The sequence below is a fragment of the Hoplias malabaricus genome, chromosome 4 (genome assembly GCF_029633855.1).
Source record: "Hoplias malabaricus isolate fHopMal1 chromosome 4, fHopMal1.hap1, whole genome shotgun sequence".
Taxonomy (NCBI): domain Eukaryota; kingdom Metazoa; phylum Chordata; class Actinopteri; order Characiformes; family Erythrinidae; genus Hoplias; species Hoplias malabaricus.
Window position 1 is genome coordinate 54,114,349 of NC_089803.1, and position 18,646 is coordinate 54,132,994.

Genomic DNA, 18,646 nt, shown 5'->3' on the forward strand with positions numbered 1-18,646 from the left:
TAAGGTATTTATAGATTTGTGACAGAATAAGTACATAATATACAATAGTGTACAATAATTTTAAGAAACCGATAAATTGGGAATAATGAGCAATAAATAAAGATATTTAATTATTTAAACTTTGAGTGTTACATAGTTTTGTTATTTTAAAAAATATATTAATGACCTTTGTACTAACCTTGAGTAAGTTTATTAATGAATATCATCGCTGTCCAAAAAGAAAACATGCATCTCCAAAGTAGTAACATTACAGGAGAAGGAAAAAAACCTTCTTAACTGAAAGACAATGTAAAAAAAAAAGATTTCCTTCTCAGCAACTCTGGAGGATGTCTTTTGGTCCATTCATCAATTAATCTTCACACAATGTGAAGGACAGCTGCTGTGTTCAAATGATGTAGTAAATTAAAAATCAATACGCGTTTTCTATTGGACAGACGCTACATATATTTCATTTGGCAAAACACACATATTTACCAACATCCATATAAAACCAGAGACAATCTTGAAATGACACAAACAGCAGAGGTTGTCTTCCTCTAAATAAAAAAGAATAGAAAAATAATATCCAATGTAAGGAAGTGTTCTTGAAATCCTCAGAATGCCAGTCTTGAGTTAATGAATCACTCTGATGTCATTGAGAGAAGTTCCTCTGTCTTGATTTTGCCTTGGTTATACATCCGGATTTTGTCCTTGAGCCTCTTCTTAGCTGGATTATCAAAGGTGCTCTGACACCATTCGCTTTCCTCACCTACAAAATCAAGAAAGACAAAAATAATGAGCACTGCATGATCATGTACATACACTAAAAATATGTAAAACCGAGACAAATGAACAAAAAAACATACTGTAACATATAATGTGCTTAGATTTGTGTGTGTGGTATTAACAGCTTTGGGGTGAAATCTTAAAATGTAATATAACATATCATAGTTTCAGTTTTTGTATTAACATTTCACTATAATGACCTAGGAAGATTTTTTTTATTATTGTTTTATTCATGTCTAGGGAAACAATCTTCATTATATATGATGCCTTTAAATGATTATTCATTCATTCATTCATTATCTGTAACCGCTTATCCAGTTCAGGGTCGCGGTGGGTCCAGAGCCTACCTGGAATCATTGGGCGCAAGGCGGGAATACACCCTGGAGGGGGCGCCAGTCCTTCACAGGGCAACACAGACACACACATTCACTCACACCCACGGACACTTTTGAGTCGCCAATCCACCTACCAACGTGTGTTTTTGGACTGTGGGAGGAAACCCACGCGGACACGGGGAGAACACACCAACTCCTCACAGACAGTCACCCGGAGCAGGAATCGAACCCACAACCTCCAGGCCCCTGGAGCTGTGTGACACTACCTGCTGCGCCACCATGCCGCCCCCTTTAAATGATTAATAAACCCCATATAGATTATCTGTGCATGCCCTTTTATGTTAGTTATGGGAGCATGTGCTACCTGGGACAGTTGACTGAGTGGGACAAACACAGAAAGCAATCTGTTAAAACATCTAATCATACTAATTTGAATCTAATGAAAAAAGATCCATGTGCTGAAGGAAGAGCTCCAAACTCTGCCTGAATGATTTGTCGCTTTGAAACAACTATTATATTTCTTTGATGAAGATTTTATTCAGAGGCATTTTGGCCAGCCCATTTCTAGTGGCTAGGGCTTCAAAGAGCATTAGTCAATTATAATTTGAATCAAGCATATATTTTTTTACTGTGATTGACAATTTCGGTTAAAAATAATGAAAAGAACTACAGCTGGTATGGAATAATGTATACATACACAAATAAGTGCTTTAATCCCATGACACTAATATACAGTACCTTGGTATGTATTTCTTTTTGTATTCAGAGTCTATGAGTAATTTAAGGCATTAAACATTAGCATAAAATCATCTATTTATAAGTATTAGTATAAGTATATAAGTAATATTATAACTAATATTATGTCCATACTAGATATAAGTTCATAAGTTCAGGTGCCTAACTCATATTGCTCAGACACCAGGCTCAGCTGGAAAAGAATTTTAAATGTCAATATTTTAAAACAGGGAAACAACACACACACACTCACACCCACGGACACTTTAGAGTCACCAATCCACCTGACAGAGTCGCAGTCACACAGCTCCAGGGACCTGGAGGATGTGGGTTCGATTCCCGCTCCGGGTGACTGTCTGTGAGGAGTTAGGTGTGTGGTTTCCTCCGGGTGCTCTGGTTTCCTCCCACAGTCCAAAAGCATACATTGATTTGGTGGATTGGTGAATCAAAAGTGTCCGTAGGAGTGAATGACTGAGTGTGTGTGTGTTGCCCTGTGAAGGACTGGCGCCCCCTCCAGGGAGTATTCCCGCCTTGCGCCCAATGATTCCAGGTAGGCTCTGGACCCACTGTGACCCTGAACTGGATAAGCGGTTACAGATAATGAATGAATATATGTAGGGAGAGAGTGAGATAACATATTCGAATCACAGCATTCAAAGCAGTAAAAATATCAAGTTATGATATTCCTAAAATAAATTAGTTGTTTTGTTTTTACGTGAGAGTCATGAGGCATTATTCATATCAAGTTTTGACCGGTCAAATGGACCAATCAGAATGCGGCATCAACATCATCAGATCCCGCCCTCTTTAAAAACCTTTTTGTACCCCACCCCTTGACAAATCATATGCGTTCTATTTACCGGAAGTCCCGCCCCTCAACCAGTCATAAACGTAAGTTAGCCAGAAATTCCACCCCCTGAATGTCCCAACTTTTTACCATCAGCATTTTTAAACACATGTTTTCAGTAGATAACGTATTACCGGTTTGCCACATATAACTCAGCTAATTCTCTTTAGAGAATCTAGAAACCACAGCATCAACAGTTTTATATAAGCTCCAACTGAACCACAGCTCATTTTCAATAACAACATGGATTGTCTTTCAGCATATAAAGGAACAATAAGCAGTATTCCTACCTTAACATTACAGCTTCTAAATTATTGTCATGGAACTAAATAGTCCGTGGAATTGTAATAGGGTGAGTACAGCGTTTGTTGTGGCTATGCCAGGTCCTCTCCTGGTTTGCTGCACTAAGCATCTTCTGAATCACGTTTTATGTGTTAAACATCGGTTTTGGTAATAAGTGCTTTTCGCTGGTTGCTATGTGGATTAAATGCCTAAAGTTACACTTTGTGTCGGTTGAACCCAAGCTTTGCTGAGGACAGTGTTATAATCCCGTTTGGAGGTTTACAGATGAACAAGGGCGAGTGCTAGCGCCTGCTTACTCCAGGGATCTGGAGTAACAGCCAAATGTTAAGGGGCATATTTTTCCCATTATGTTAAAATAAACAAATAAATAGAAGCTGCACTAAATCACACAGTGGTGTATTTAAGGTTGTTTCCTGCATAGGGTGAAAACTGACAAAATGTCATTTTAACAGTGGTATTCAAACTGCATACAACTGTGCAATCTTTTAAATGTTGCTACATGCCTTGAAGGATGAATGATGTGTGGCTAAAGCCATTGGCGCAGCAGTCCTCACAGCCCTGTGTCTCAGCTCCGGCCGCACAACTGCACTCCACTGGAAAACTGCAATATAGATCCAGCTCAGGCTTGCAGTCTATGTGCAGGCATTGCGCACCCACTGCAGTTGCATCTCTTTTGCTCTCAATCAGTGAGATGTTATGCACCTCATTGCCCAGGAAAGTGACCTCTGACTGGCTGCACTCACAGGGACCTGACTGCAGAGGCAACTTAGGTTCGTTCAGAAATCTGGATATCTCATCATCTTCCATGGGCAGACTGGAGCTTGACCCTTGGTCACAGAGTGGTAGTGGAGGCTGGGCCATGTCGTTCAGTGTCTGTGGCTGGTCTTCAGGAGGGAAAGGCAGAGGAAGAAGATCACTCAGTTTTTGAAGCACCTACAAGAGGCATATAAATGTGTGTTAGGAAACAGGCAAATAAAGTTTCTGGTGTTTTTGGGGAAAATTAACTAACTGAGTCCAGACCTCAAAATCATTCAGAGTGATTTTCTGCAGAATTCACTGCAGAATCATGGATAAAATATTAATCAAAAACATCTGTTTAATTAAAAAATAAAGTTATCATGATGGTGATATGTATATTTTTTAATATCTATATTAATGCATATATTTATCAAAAATAATATGCAACACAGTACTGGAATCCTGGAAAATGTATTCATCAGTTTCTCTGCATAGTGTATAACTATGTTGTTTGTACCTGAAATACCCTCATTCAGTTCAGTTTATGATATCTGCCTTAAAATGCAGCCTTCATCTTTCAGAGTGCAGTCTTCCTGATTCTGAACCATTAAATGACCACATTTTCTCTTTACTCTGATTGTGAGAATGTGTGTGGTACTCACATTCTCCATGCTGGGTCTGGCTCGAACTCGGCTACTTGTACACTCCAGACCCAGACGTAGCAAACACTGCGCCGTTGCAGTGGACCACTGTCCTGCTCTGGAGTCCAGAAAACACAGACAAGCATCCACATTACCCTTCTCTTCTGCTTCTAAACTCAGCTTCTCCCTCTTAGAGAAAGTGAAGAAAACCAGCATTAAAATGTATCATGCATGAGCAGACTTCTTAAGTATGCACTGTTTCTTAAATGTAAACCTCAGCATCTGCACTCACGGTCTGTGGAGTTTAGAGTTAGGTCCTTACCAGTAAAGTGCGCTTTGGTGTCTCTTGGATCGCTTTCTGTCCAGTGCATGTCTCCAGAATGACCTACATGTATGGCAATATAAACAGGGAATGACATCATGTATTTTAATGTAAGTTATAATGGAGTGCTACATATAGTACATTTTGTAGCCCTGGCTAAATAATATAATTTGCTGATTTTCTGCGTGTGGAATGGAACAAATTAGATATAGTTTCTGCCAATTTTAGTAAAGATTTTTGATTTTCTTTTGCTACTTTTTTCTGAAACATAAATTGGGCCATAAATTTTGAATAGGCAATATTTGTATTTATTTTTTACATTTTTTTGCAGTATGTTAAATTCAGTAAAAAATAAATTCAATATATTATGCACAATGTAGTTTTGTTCTGAAATGTAGCTTTGTAATTGTAATGAAAATTGTTATATGTCTCTGTTGAAAGACCCTGTCTGTTTGTCTTGTCTGTATATTCCTTTCTAATTTTCAACAGAACTCAGGAACTAAGTGTATGTCAGGTCAGTTTAATATCAGTGCTTTATCAGAACAAAACATTCAGTCCCTCATCTCTATATCAAACTTGGATGTCTCTAAGGAAACTAAGCTTGCATAAATTTAGAGTGATTATCTTATGCTTATGACATATAAACTACCTTTATAAACTCTCTGGGAAAACATCTTCTTTGTCCACAATCACATAGTACTCTGTGCTATTGTGTGTTGACCACATTAAGGTTAAATAAACTACATTCTGAAAGCAAATGCTCTGTTAGATTTCAATTCTTAAACTTGTACTTATTTTCTCCACCACAGTAATTAATATTATCAGTTTTTTTTATCAGACAATTATCGAATATGCCTATTAAAGTCTAGTAATATATGTGAAGGTGATCTATAACATTGACCTTCTAGTTTAAAATACCACACTGCTGTTGGAGTACTTTTTGATTCTTGCAGTCTATAGACATGTTGTCTACTCACTGTATATATATATATGAGAGAGAGAGAGAGACGGAGTAAGGAATTGCAGCATGTACCGCAAATGTGACTGGTTTACTTTGCTGCACTCAACAGCATTATTGTCATGACAAATGGTCCAAACCTGCATTGGTCTGATATTAATCACCTCCTTCTACACGTCATGCCAATATAACAGACTTTTGATTGGTCTTTTTGTTTGTCGTTTCTTTCATGCAGTAGTAAGCGGTTCTTGGCCATGTTAAATGGCAAAAGGCAGCAGGCTCTGCCTAGAGAGTCTGGCACTGCAATTCTAACTGTGTAATAACACTGCTATACAGTACTTATTTAAACAAAGGAATGGTAGACTCACAATACCAAAGCTGTAAATGTCTAGTTTGACAGACAGTTTTCCATCCCGTATGTACTCCTCTGGTAAATAACCCAGGTTGCTGTGGCAGGTTGTATCCATGGTGATGGTGTAGCTCTGGTTAACAGAGTGGGGTCTTAAACGAGCCATTCCAAAGTCAGACAGCTTTGGCTGCAATTGCTCATCCAGCAAAATGTTTGAACTGTCAATAGAACATAGAGGTGGTGTGGATTGTTTTTAAGTTCAGCAAGACTTAATATCTGAGATTACCCTGGCTTGTCAAAAGATATATATATATATATATATATATATATATATATATATATATATATATATATATATATATATATATATATATATATATATATATATATATATATATTATACATTATTTAAACATTATTTTAGAGTGTTCATAATAAACCAATAATGCAATGAAATTTGAATTAACACGAGGAACTTTTTAGAAGTATATGTTCTATATATTTATAAATATATAATCATAATTTATCACAGATTTATAATAATGATATATTGTAAATGATTTAAAGCCATTGTTCTTTTAATAAAGCAGTGTAACAATCTCTGAGATAACCTGTTATTGCTGATACCTTTTGATGTTGCCACAGATAACCATGCATGGCTGTGAAGTGTGTAGATAATGTATGGCCTTTGCTGTGCCCTTGATAATATCAAGCCTCTCTTTCCACAACAGAGGTGTTTCAATTTCCTGAGTGCAAGAACATATTTACTCTGATTACAGCCCAGACCAATGTCACCTCCCATATTCATACTATTAATATTGTTGAGTTGCTACACAGCTGGACAACTTGATGAGTGAATGTTTCACCTCACTGTGCAGTCTGTGAAAGAGTGATCCATTAGGAAGGAAAGGATAAACCAGGCAATAGTGCTGCTCTTCAGAAAAGCTGCCCCAAAGCTCCAAGACGTTGGGATGCTGGTAACTAAGAAAAGAGAACCCAAGAGACTTTCAGTATTAATGCTTATTTCATTAAGTTAATTCGTTCATTCAGTACTATTAAATGAGAAAACAAACATACCTGAATTATAAGATTAAAATGTGCTATAATAACTAGAAAAGTGCATTTCCTAAACTAAATGCAAAGAGAGTGTGTAGAGTAAAGACATTCAAAAATTGGTAGCTACTGAGTTGCAATATGGATCCTAGGGTTGCTAAGCAGTTGTCGTTGTATCCCAGTTGATTGCTAGGGTCCTGTTAAAGTGCTGATAGATAGATAGAAGTTGTTATAATATCCAAGGTGTTTAGAACTCTGTTGGTCCTAAGAGTTTTGCTAGCCAATTGCTAATGGAGTACCATGTAGTTGATAAGGTGTTGCTAGTTGGCTGCTATGGTATAGCCAACAAACACTGTACACATGCACACCGTTTTCAGTCAGACTGAAAACTCCAGCTTTGTCAGTACCTTGAAAACTGAAGAATATATGTACAATTGCTCATAATACTACATACAGTAGACAATATTACATTAAAAAATTAAATCTAAGCTTACAGATGAAGAACTTCAATCTCTGTTTTGAACTTCTCCCACAATGTTTTCCAAGATCCTCTATTCCCCTGTGTAAATATTAGAAAACGTGCTGGAGGCTTAAATTGTAATAACTTACAGTATACTTCACCCTCACAGTTTTGGTTCTGTCTTTCGGTATTACAGTGTTGTGGTGTATTTCATTCATAAGAAAACTAAGAACACATGCAGATAGGAACACATGTTTTCACTTGGTATGGCATTTTCTTCAGTCATAGGAAAACTTTAAGGGTTTAAAGAAATCAAGTGCTTTATATTTATAGCATAAGGAAGTGCATCCGGCATAAAAACAGTGCCAGACCGATGGTGGGAATCGCAGCTGATCTGCTGTGGTGACCTCTGACTGAAACAGCCAAAAGAAGAAGAAGTGCTTTACATTTATAATACACTACCTGCTCAAATTCAGTTTAACTCAGTACCTTGCCTCATTTGTTTATAGGTCCTTTGCATTTTTTGTTCATACAAAGTTTACACAAAAAAAAAACAAATATTACAGAGGAAGTGTGAGCATTTTTTTGTGGAAATGCTTGGACACAGAATTGTCCTACATGACATCAGAACTATGCTTGACAAGCCACACGTTACCTGTTTGAAAACTTTAACAGCAAAGCTTTCATTTCCTCGTCTTCCCCTGTAAAGCTCAGAAAAATTGCTTGCTCCAATTTTCAAATCCTGATGGAAGTTCCTAGTTCCCTCTTTGACTTCTGCATATGTGATGAAGGTCCTTTGATTTCTGGCTATGACTGAAGGGTATAACAAGCATTGCTTTAACAAACAAGATTCCTTTTTAAGGAATTAGTCAATGTAAACCCTGAAGTTACAAAATTTAAGGAAGTATTCACAGAAAAATCACAAAGAACTGGAGATAAAAGGCCAAAATTATAGAAGTCTATTGGTTTCAACACCCTTAAACTGAATGGGTCCCAAAAAGCAAACAATGAATATAACTACTTAATGTCACTATGCAACCACAAACCACCAATATGGTGTCAATTAGAAATGTTGTTTTGCTTTGAAAAACTGAAGTCAGTTTTTGAAATAGCTTGATAGCTGCATTAGTTTCATAAGGCCTATATAAGCAAATACCAGACAGTAAGCTTTGAACAATATCCAAATTTGGCATAAGGAGAAAACTGTTTGTTAAACATATGTGGTTCTAGAGTTCTTAATCAGTTCAGTGCAGTAGAGTACCTTGAGCAAACTTGCCATCAGTGTGAAGATGTGAAGTTGGACTGAATTCTTCATTGCTGGGACTAGGCTGAATAAAAAACACACTCTCTTGAAAACACATGACATTTTCCATAAAATGAAAACATTGTTTCTAGAAAGTTGGGATAGTTTCTAGTTTCTTATTTTAGTGACAAATGTACAAAGCAAATAGTTTCAATGCTTTTACCGAGCAGATTAATTGCATTTTGTAAATATGAACATATTTAAAATGTTATGCCTACAACACATCACTCTTACTTTGCCCCATGCCGTTTTTACAGGCATTTTACAAAATAAAAATAAATGATTTAAAATTATAACATTTTTTAGCAATATTTAACTAGGGCAGAAAGTCCCAGGATTATTTCCAATTTAAATACACTGTTAAACTGCTAATTGTTCAATTGTTCGATTCAACCATTTTAATTTGAAACATTAATCATACCTTTCAGTGAAATAGGTAACACAACTGTAAATGCAAAATTTAATAACAATTTCAACTTTGTATTTAAATTTGAAAAATGTCCAGAATATGTGGCCATAACACTAGAATAAATGTTTCTGAAATGCAAGTAATCTGCAAATTATTTACCTTAGGAAGTTCAAGGGATGAAGAGGGATTTGGTGAATCTAGAAAAATATCACAAAGATCAAAAAGCTGAAAATATGACAATTTAGCAAAATATTTCTTCAAACTATTTTGGTGAATGTGAGACAACATGATAATAAATATATTTTTATCATTTTCAATACCAAAGTAAAATAAAAATAAAGGAAACACGTATGGAAAAACAACAATAAAAAAATAAACGCAATAATAAACAGTTTATGTCTTTAGAGGGAAGGGTTGAGTAATATTTGTATATAATTATACAATTTTGGACACTTCGGCTAGAACAGATGAGGAATTGAGGTTGGAAAAAATGTTTAGCTGTTAACTGTAATTATGTATATGGCAATTAAAAATTAATATTAAAATGTAATTATTTAAAGCTAAATGATTAAGGTCTAGTTATAGATATTTGTTTATTTTACAGATTAAAACTGATTCTTTGTTGTGATCAGAATTTTTTTACTTTCTGTACCTGATTTAAATAATACCTGATTCACCTGCCTCTGAATGATAAATAAACTAATAAATCTGATACAGCTGATTATATTTCATTTACTGTAGAATAAAAATAAAATAGGCTTCTGGAGGAGAAGCCCACGTGCTAAAGAAATCGGACTCCTTGCTTACTGATATCTAAAGGGTGTGTAAGTGAAAAAGAGGAAGGACATGTGCAGATGCAGAGTGCATGGAGTGGAAGTGAAAGACAAACAAAAAAATATATAATTAAACAGAGGAACAAACACATGCTTCAAAGATTCATGGTTTGAAAACACAGATGTCAAATAAACATAAATGTGTATTGTTCTAACTTGGGTATGAGGATGACGTAGTTATGAAAAGCCGAGCACAATATTAATAGATGCATATCGACTTTCTAAATTTAAAAAGTTCCCCCATTGACACCCCCCCTCCCCCTCCCCTTACTAAATAGTTCACAGTGGTGACTAAGTAATCCCACCTTTTTCAATAAATCTGTATAATTTAGTAATTTATTTTATTTTTCATGAAATGGTGCAGATATTTTAACAGAACTTACCAATAGAAAATGGTGTTAAAAAGAAACAGGGTACACAAATGTACGCATTATATTTACTTTCTAAAATCGCTAGTAAAATGTCCTCAGGTTTGTTTTATGTAAGGCAACATAGACAATGTTAGAATAGTGGTAAATTAAAAATGTATTCTTTGGGGATATTTTTGTCAACAAAATGCTTCAAACTATAGTTTATCAACAGAAATAAAGCTGTTTTAGACCAAAAGCATTTTTTTAATTGTTTTGGGAATGAAGTTGGTTCAAGCCCCGCTCCTGGTGACTGTCTGTGAGGAATGTGATGTGTTTGCCCCGTGTACTCGTAGGTTTCCTCTGGATGCTCTGGTTTCCTCTCACAGTCCAGAAAAAACACCTTGTTATATGGATTGGCTACTCAAGTGTCACCCCGCTAAGGACTGCCACTCACTCTAGGGTGTGTTCCTGCCTCACGCTCTGTGATTCTGGGTAGGCTCTGGACTCACTGCGACCCTGAGCTATATAAGCAGTTACAGTGAATAAATGAATAAATAAATGTATGAATTACTTGAATTAAGTAAATTATTTAGTTTGAACTGTTGGTTGTAGGATGAAAAACATAGTTGACAGTGTAGAATAGACTGTATGAGGCTGTCATTATTTAATTAGTTTTGATTTGCATATGGGTGGTGCAGCAGGTAGTGTCGCAGTCACACAGCTCCAGGGACCTGGAGGTTGTGGGTTCGATTCCCGCTCCGGGTGACTGTCTGTGAGGAGTTGGTGTGTTCTCCCAGTGTCCATGTGGGTTTCCTCCGGGTGACTGTCTGTGAGGAGTTGGTGTGTTCTCCCCGTGTCCACGTGGGTTTCCTCCGGGTGACTGTCTGTGAGGAGTTGGTGTGTTCTCCCCGTGTCCACGTGGGTTTCCTCCGGGTGACTGTCTGTGAGGAGTTGGTGTGTTCTACCCGTGTCCACGTGGGTTTCCTCCCACAGTCCAAAAACACATGTTGGTAGGTGGATTGGTGACTCAAAAAGTGTCCATAGGTGTGAGTGAATGTGTGTGTGTCTGTGTTGCCCTGTGAAGGACTGGCGCCCCCTCCAGGGTGTATTCCCACCTTGCACCCAATGATTCCAGATAGGCTCTGGACCCACCGTGGCGGTTACAGATAATGAATGAATGATTTGCATATGAGTTTTGCCTTGATGCAGTATATGTGTATCTATGAATATGCAATTAGTCCCTGCCTCTATCACACTCCACCCTCCACTACTCATCTGCAGCTCAAAAGCCCTGCCCTGCAGGATGATGGGATTGTTCTTTAATTTTATGATGTAAGACATCTGGGCTAATTGGACTTGCCTGTTTGTCTTTAGAACACTTCATTTTTAAAGAGGAAACACTCAGCCATAGCGCTGACGTTTCATTTAGGGAATATTACATATTCTCGCATACAAAAGACAAAACAGGTGCATGTTAACGAGGTTAAGAAATTGATTTTCACCAGAGGGATCTATTAATTTATTTAGTATTTGGATGTCTAGCTCTTATCCCCATGATTGTGTATTAGTTTTTTCTCTAGAAGAGATCATTTCACATTTCCACATCAAACCAACCTGTACAAGTGTGTGTGTATGGGTGTGTGTGTCTGTGTGTTTATATATGTATGCATGTATATGACCACTTCCTTGTTTCAACACTTTCCATTCTCTCAGCGCCACTGACCAGACAGGAGTACTTTTTAGTTCCACAATTGCAGACCGTAGTTCATCTGCTGCCCCCTTTTGATTGTTCCTCAATTTTCAGAACCCTCACATTACACCACACAAAGTGCACTAAAACATGACACTTTGAATTTACTTATTTTATTTTAGGTTTGCATTCAATTAAACCACCTACATCCACACAGCCATATACAATTTGAGTAACATGTACTCAATCTGAAATTATATATAAATGATTTAATCTCATGCAACCATTTGACATAAAAAAATAAATAAAAAAATAAATTCAAAGCGTTTGTTTAGCTTTCAGCAAAAATAAATAAAAAATTAATGAATTAATTAAAATAAAATAATAATAGGCTATACTGTCTCAACAACAACTCCAGCATCACTGCTGTGTCTGATTCACTTCAGCGCAACACACACTATCCAGGTTAGTGAAGCTGAGATTTTGCTTTAGGGTGGATTCTCCCTCTAAAAGGACAACAGACTTTGAAGCCTATAGAAGCGAAGGGTTAATAAGATCGTCACCGCCGACAGACTTCAACGTTACCTTGTTGTGAGCGGAATATGTTGAGCCCTCGGTAATGTCCCATATCTTCCAGAACCCGAATTAAATCTCCCACAGTTTTGTTCTGCTGAGCCCAAGACCACACGAGTTCATGAGTGGGGCTTTTTCCAGCGGCGGCGTGCATCTCTGAATGCCTCACATCCAGCCAGCTTGGCAAAATACGAGCAGCTGTGGAGAATGGAGTAAAGAATCAACACAAAACAAGAGCCTTAGACACAACATCACCAGAGCAGTAGTGTCGTTATTTGAGAGAATCTCTCTTACCCAAACCTCTCCATCCTAGACTGTCAGGACAGCTGTCCATTACTTTACAAAACGTCTCCATTACTAGCGGCGGAACGTCGAAGAGAAACATGGACGGGTCTGTTTTGCCAGACATGTTTCACATTCACGAGGACTGTGTTTCGTGAATAAGCTCCGTTAGTTATTCGTTACTACACTGGATCATGAGTGTTGCACAAGTTGGAAATACCCAGGCCCCGCCCTCTTCCTAATAGCCACAGTGTGTGAGGCGCATGCGCTTTAATCTGAAAACACGAAGTACAGTTGTAGACACCTGCTAATACTCTGCTGAGGTGAGGGATTTTAACTGGGACTTCGTTCCCCTTTTGCTGCAACAACAGTCTCCACTTTTCTGGAAAGGCTTTATATTATGAGTTTTTTTTTCCAGACACAGGTCAATATATATATATATATATATATATATATATATATATATATATATATATATATAGAGAGAGAGAGAGAGAGAGAGAGATATTTTCTCTTCAAAATATTAGAAGAAATATTTAAATATATATTATATATTATATATATATATGTTTCCCAAAAAGGTCCATAATGTTTAAAACCTGTTTGGCAGTGTTTTGATGACACACCAAGCAATGCATATTTACTGTAGTTCAGGCTTGCCCTTTTCATGCTTAAGCTTTAAGAACTGTTTCAGACCTTTTTCACAATGCGGGCTTTGACTTCTCTCCCACTTTTACTGAACAATGTTGTCAAAAGAAGCAGTAATTGTGTTTTACGCAGGATAATGACAAGTGAAAACCCATTTTCTCATCATTGGAAAGCATTGTGAATGATCATTACCAGCACATTAAACCTGAAGCTAATTGTGTATAGTTTCAAATCCTGTCCTGTCAAATGCCAGGCAATACTATAGTGTAATATTAACGGAATTTGTGATCCCATGCTAAAATCATAGCATACTAAATTTAAAAATTGAGACATCTGTATTCCTTTAGTACCAGCTTGCACACATAATTCTTTGTAAGACAAGAAGAGTGTATTATTTGCTTGTTTAATCAACATTGTATAATTATTTGCCACAATACTACATTATGGCTTTAAAAGTCAGGTGAATATGGAAAATATGTATGTGAAAATATGAATATAAAATATGAAAAATAAACATAAAGCCATAAACATATCATATTTATTACCAAGACACTCAGCTTTCACCATTTTATTCAATAATATGTCACGCACAGCAAAGTACATGCAACATATTTATCACAATCTTGGAAACACATTGACAGTGTATACAGTAGTAAAACAAAGATCTGTTTGTTGTGGTTTTCCAAATGCAGTTTAGGAGTAGTGTAAATGATAATTAACATATGTGAGCTAAATGCGTCCATTGAGTTAGTAGAGTTAGTAGAGTTACTCATTTGCATACTGAAACTATTTTTTAAAACGTAAGCAAATAAATTGATAAAGATTAAGATCATGAATCTCATCAGAAATAAATATGCTATTTGCCAAAGCTAGCCAACATAGGTACATTCTTTTTTGACTGAAATGCCAGTAAGGAAGGAGCATATTAGTCATGAATTAACAAGAATTAACATGAAGTCAAAGAAATATATCCAGCATAAGTGTTATTTAAAATTTCAACATCAAACTACTCAGGATAAGGTTAATCATGTCATCCATTCCTTACTGATAACAAAAGACCCTCACCCAAAATGACACTGTATTTTAGATTAAGGGTCATGTGATTAGAAACAATGTACCCTACTGTAATTCTAGTGTATTCACCAGTGTTGTGTCGAAATGATCAGTGTTATGCACAATATTTTGTAAAAAGTGACCGACAATGGGTAATTACTTGCTTTTAAACATGGAGAAGTATTTTTATATATTAAATATTTTCAATTGCAAGGGTCTACAATAATTTTCAGATCTGAAGGATGTTATTTTTATCTCTCATGTATCTGGTACTCCTAAAAATGTATCTACATCTAATCATAATAGATGTATGGGGCCAAGTTTTTCCACATTTTGGAATTATAATATAGTTAATATATCTGTTAAAACCTATAAATAAAATGTTGAGACTGGGACTAGATGTACTTTGATTAGTGTTATGAAGAATGGTAGGTTTGACATCTAGACATCATCAATCTTTTATACCATTACCTATATTAGTTTCGATAGTGGTGATTCCAATAATCTTGCATCCCTATCCAACACACTCACTGTAAAACCTAATGTTCAAAATAATTAATTAGATTGAGTGATTCTAACTTTGTTGCCCTCAATTAACCAATATTTTCAACAATTTCTTCTTTTTGAGTTTGTGAAACTAAAATATTGATTTAGCAGAGTCCTGTTCGTGGTTTTAAGTAAAAATAGCTGGATATGAGAGATTTAACTGAACTTAAATGTTCTGAGTTTATGCAGCATGATGTCTGATGTCACAGACATAGGACCAGTACAGAAATTTTCAGCCGAGATGGTTGATGGTCTGGGGTTCACTGCTTTTAGAGAATTTGGACAGGTTAATGTGTAGAACCACTCTCGTATAGCTCCAGAGTCCTGGGTCGTGGGTTCAAGACCCATGTCTGGTCACTAACTATCTTGAGGATTTTTGCTGTGCTCCCCAACTGCGCAGTGTGGAAGCGTGTCTAGTTTGGTGCCCAGTGATGGATCGGCACCTTGGTTACAGTTGAGTGCTGCTAACGTATTCAGGTTTACAGTGCTGTTTAGTACAGATTAAAGTCACATGTTTGTCAAGGTCAGCTTGCTACAGAGTATTGAAAGACTACTTGGACTCAAATATGGTTGAAACTAGTGTACTCCTGTGCTAGTGTTTGTTTTACTTCCTACATGTTTCTTTTCCAAGTGGCTCAAGGCTCCAAAAGGAGGAAGCAGCATATGGTGTTCTATATTGTTAACATGTTGTCATTAGAATGGCATACACCCAGGCTTCCTACATATCTGCCTCTGTAAAAAGAGTATACAAAATCATGTTAGACATGCATGAGCAATAATATCAGAAGAATCATATGTAAAGTGAGAGCGAAAGTAAAATTCTTAGAACATGCTGCATGCAGACGTTACCCCATGTAAAATGCTTGATGGTGCTCATGTGTCTGACTCTGCAGGTATAATGCTCATTTTTTTGGGGTGTGAAGTCTACGCTCTTGGTGAGCTGGAACATCCAACCCTTCTCAAAGGCCAGGTCAGTCTGCTTGCTGCCAGGAATTTCCACTTCATTCCTCATAAGATCGATGCTGATGTCTGGAGGATGGAAGCCACTCACATGGCAGATAAGTACATTCTTTTTTCCAAACTCTCCAGGGTTGTGACTGTACACCTGGACCTTAGGGACAGCTGAATACGAAAATAAAGACAATGTTGCATGTCACAGACAGATTGCACTTAAAATCCAGAAGAAGACACCTGAGCATAATTAATATGTGTAAATGTAATACAGAAATTCAAACTAATCAGTTTAATTAATTAATTAATTAATTACTTATTTATAAATATTTATGGATTATGTATTTCAACACTAGCCACTAATATGAGACCCAAATATTTCACACACAATGACCTATCCTGAATGAAGCACTACACATTTGTATATTATGCATACCCGACACACTGCCCTGATCCTCAAAACTGTGCAGAAGTATTTTGTGAACTGCTACATTGAAAGAGCAGGCAGACATTTTTTTGTATTGTATTGTTTTGTTTTGTTTTTGCAAACTAAATGTAAACAAATATTTTGGAAAACAGGAAAACCATTGTTAGAATATGAGTGAGTGCTTTCTGGTCAGAAAAAAGAAACTGTCAAATTCCATTAGCTTGGCTCTCACTGATCGCATTTCACACCAAAGAATCAGAGTCCACCCCAAACTAGGATACTGTGGATACACAGGATTTTGGGTCATAAATATTGAACATCTTTCAGGTTTTGATTTGGGGAAGGACCGACTGCACTGGGAGAAATCAGGGAGGATTCTTTATGGTCACCCTGAAATAAATAGAGATCATTTGTGATTGTCAGAAGGAGCAAATCAGCCTTAAGGTTAGTCTGATTATCCTGTTGTGTGGCCCAGGCATAAATGCCCCCCCCCCCCCCCCCCATTATTTTGTGTTGTTTTTTAATAGAACATGCAACTGTTATTGTGATTATTGTTAAACCTCTTTTGAGTTTTAATATCTTTTTGAGTGTAATATTTGACTTTAGGTCCAGAGTGTATCAGAAATACAAGAAATCTGTTCAGTTCTGTATTTTAATCCTGCTCAATTTGTATTTTGTAAAGGTACTTTCCAAGTGGTAAGAAAATGTAAGGTAATTTCATTTCTGTCATCATATTAGAATGCACTTATATGAGTCATTTCAAAATGACTCATGTGAATACTTCTACTAAGGGGTTGGAGGAGAATCTTAATGTAAATATATGTTGTCATATGGCACCGTGTACTGAGACTACAGTAGTGAGAGCATAAATAGTTCAATTAACTGGATGTAGTTTTGTTTTTAGAAATGAAGCAGAGCTTCACGTTTAGGAATTGCTCCACATTGGGTAATTTTAAGTGCTTCCCATCAAAACACTGTCCAAAGCATTTTATCCGTGTCTTTAATTTTTGAGTAAAGGGAAAGTAACTCTTTAACATCCAAGAACATCTGGGCGTAGCTACTCAGAGCAAAATGAAACCAACGAGACCAGAATTACCTTAATATATAATTGATAATATTTTATACATTTTTTGGTTTCACTTTAGGGTGCTAAGTAGTTAGTTTACCTATTCTGCTTGATTTTATAAAATGTAAAAACAAAACAAAACAAAACAAAAGTCATCCTAGCTTTAAGTGTCTGAAAGGTACCAAAACACAAGAGACTGACAAGTTACTTACATGTTTTTGCCAGTGAGCTTGAGCCCAGCACAAAAAGAACGACAGCAGTAAAAAGCTTCATATTATATGGTTAATTCAAAGAAAACGAGCGCCAAAACGTCGAACTGTGTCTCAACAAGCGTCTACGTCTCACAAAACCGAAAGCAACATTTGCTTGAATTCAAGGACCTTAAGTTCCGCCCACACGTTTTCAGCCAATGAAAAAAAAACCTCTCTCTTTGTTACTATGTAAACTTAGGGATTTATGGTTTCACATCTGTTTCATTATTTAGCAACGGTTTTATAATTTTTTCATTGATATCCCTTGACTTATATTAGGTTACATTACGTTTAAACATTATGTGATTACAAAGGAACCCACTCCTATAAAGAGAAAATTAAATTTTCAGAACCCTGAAGTAGTCACTTGAATACAATTAATATATTATGATAAATTACCCTTGAAAAATCTGTTCTCTTAATTGCAGATTAGAAACTGAAGTAAACAAGTAAACAAACTGGCATAAACATAACCACTGCAAATAATGGAAACTCTCTCCTGAAACATGTTTTCACTAATGAAGGTACCAACAACATTCTTACAAGCAGTCTTTCTACACCAATTGTACACAACGGCTTCAAGTCCATCAAAACCTTATTCTGCTTGAGACCAAGTTCAAATTCAATCACAGTCCTTTCATGGCAGACCAGGATGTTCTCTTTACCATATTTACCAGGGCTGTAAATATACACTTGGAGCTAAGGAGGAACTGGAGCATTAAAAGACTCAAAGTCTATGTGCAAATATTTTTGATGTT

General features: G+C 36.4%; 2 protein-coding genes across 2 annotated transcripts; both read right to left on the minus strand.

Moving 5' to 3' along the window:
- Positions 1-24: 24 nt before the first annotated feature.
- On the minus strand, positions 25-13,118 carry irak3 (interleukin-1 receptor-associated kinase 3). Its single transcript, XM_066668012.1, has 13 exons — positions 12,959-13,118; positions 12,677-12,862; positions 9,378-9,415; positions 8,768-8,834; positions 8,162-8,319; positions 7,541-7,605; positions 6,860-6,974; positions 6,621-6,739; positions 6,013-6,211; positions 4,687-4,749; positions 4,386-4,553; positions 3,489-3,918; positions 25-748 (listed from the first exon to the last, which is right to left on the minus strand). Exons 1-13 carry the CDS (start codon positions 13,071-13,073, stop codon positions 621-623), a joined length of 1,851 nt encoding a protein of 616 aa, XP_066524109.1. The 5' UTR covers positions 13,074-13,118; the 3' UTR covers positions 25-620.
- Positions 13,119-14,108: 990 nt separating this feature from the next.
- Positions 14,109-17,985, minus strand: b2m (beta-2-microglobulin). The gene is made up of 3 exons (XM_066668578.1): positions 17,850-17,985; positions 16,043-16,315; positions 14,109-15,925 (listed from the first exon to the last, which is right to left on the minus strand). Exons 1-3 carry the CDS (start codon positions 17,908-17,910, stop codon positions 15,912-15,914), a joined length of 348 nt encoding a protein of 115 aa, XP_066524675.1. The 5' UTR covers positions 17,911-17,985; the 3' UTR covers positions 14,109-15,911.
- Between the last annotated feature and the right edge of the window lie 661 nt (positions 17,986-18,646).

What these genes read in the sequence shown, in the direction of transcription:
- b2m (XM_066668578.1), bottom strand. Translation starts at nt 17,910, where the DNA reads ATGAAGCTTTTTACTGCTGTCGTTCTTTTTGTGCTGGGCTCAAGCTCA. An exon ending in AAGCTCACTGGCAAAAACAT is followed by an intron (nt 16,316 to 17,849) that starts GTAAGTAACTTG and finishes TTTCGTATTCAG; the next exon opens with CTGTCCCTAAGGTCCAGGTG.
- irak3 (XM_066668012.1), bottom strand. Translation starts at nt 13,073, where the DNA reads ATGTCTGGCAAAACAGACCCGTCCATGTTTCTCTTCGACGTTCCGCCG. An exon ending in GAGATTGAAGTTCTTCATCT is followed by an intron (nt 6,975 to 7,540) that starts GTAAGCTTAGAT and finishes CTCTTTTCTTAG; the next exon opens with TTACCAGCATCCCAACGTCT. An exon ending in ACATTTACAGCTTTGGTATT is followed by an intron (nt 4,750 to 6,012) that starts GTGAGTCTACCA and finishes CCATACATGTAG; the next exon opens with GTCATTCTGGAGACATGCAC.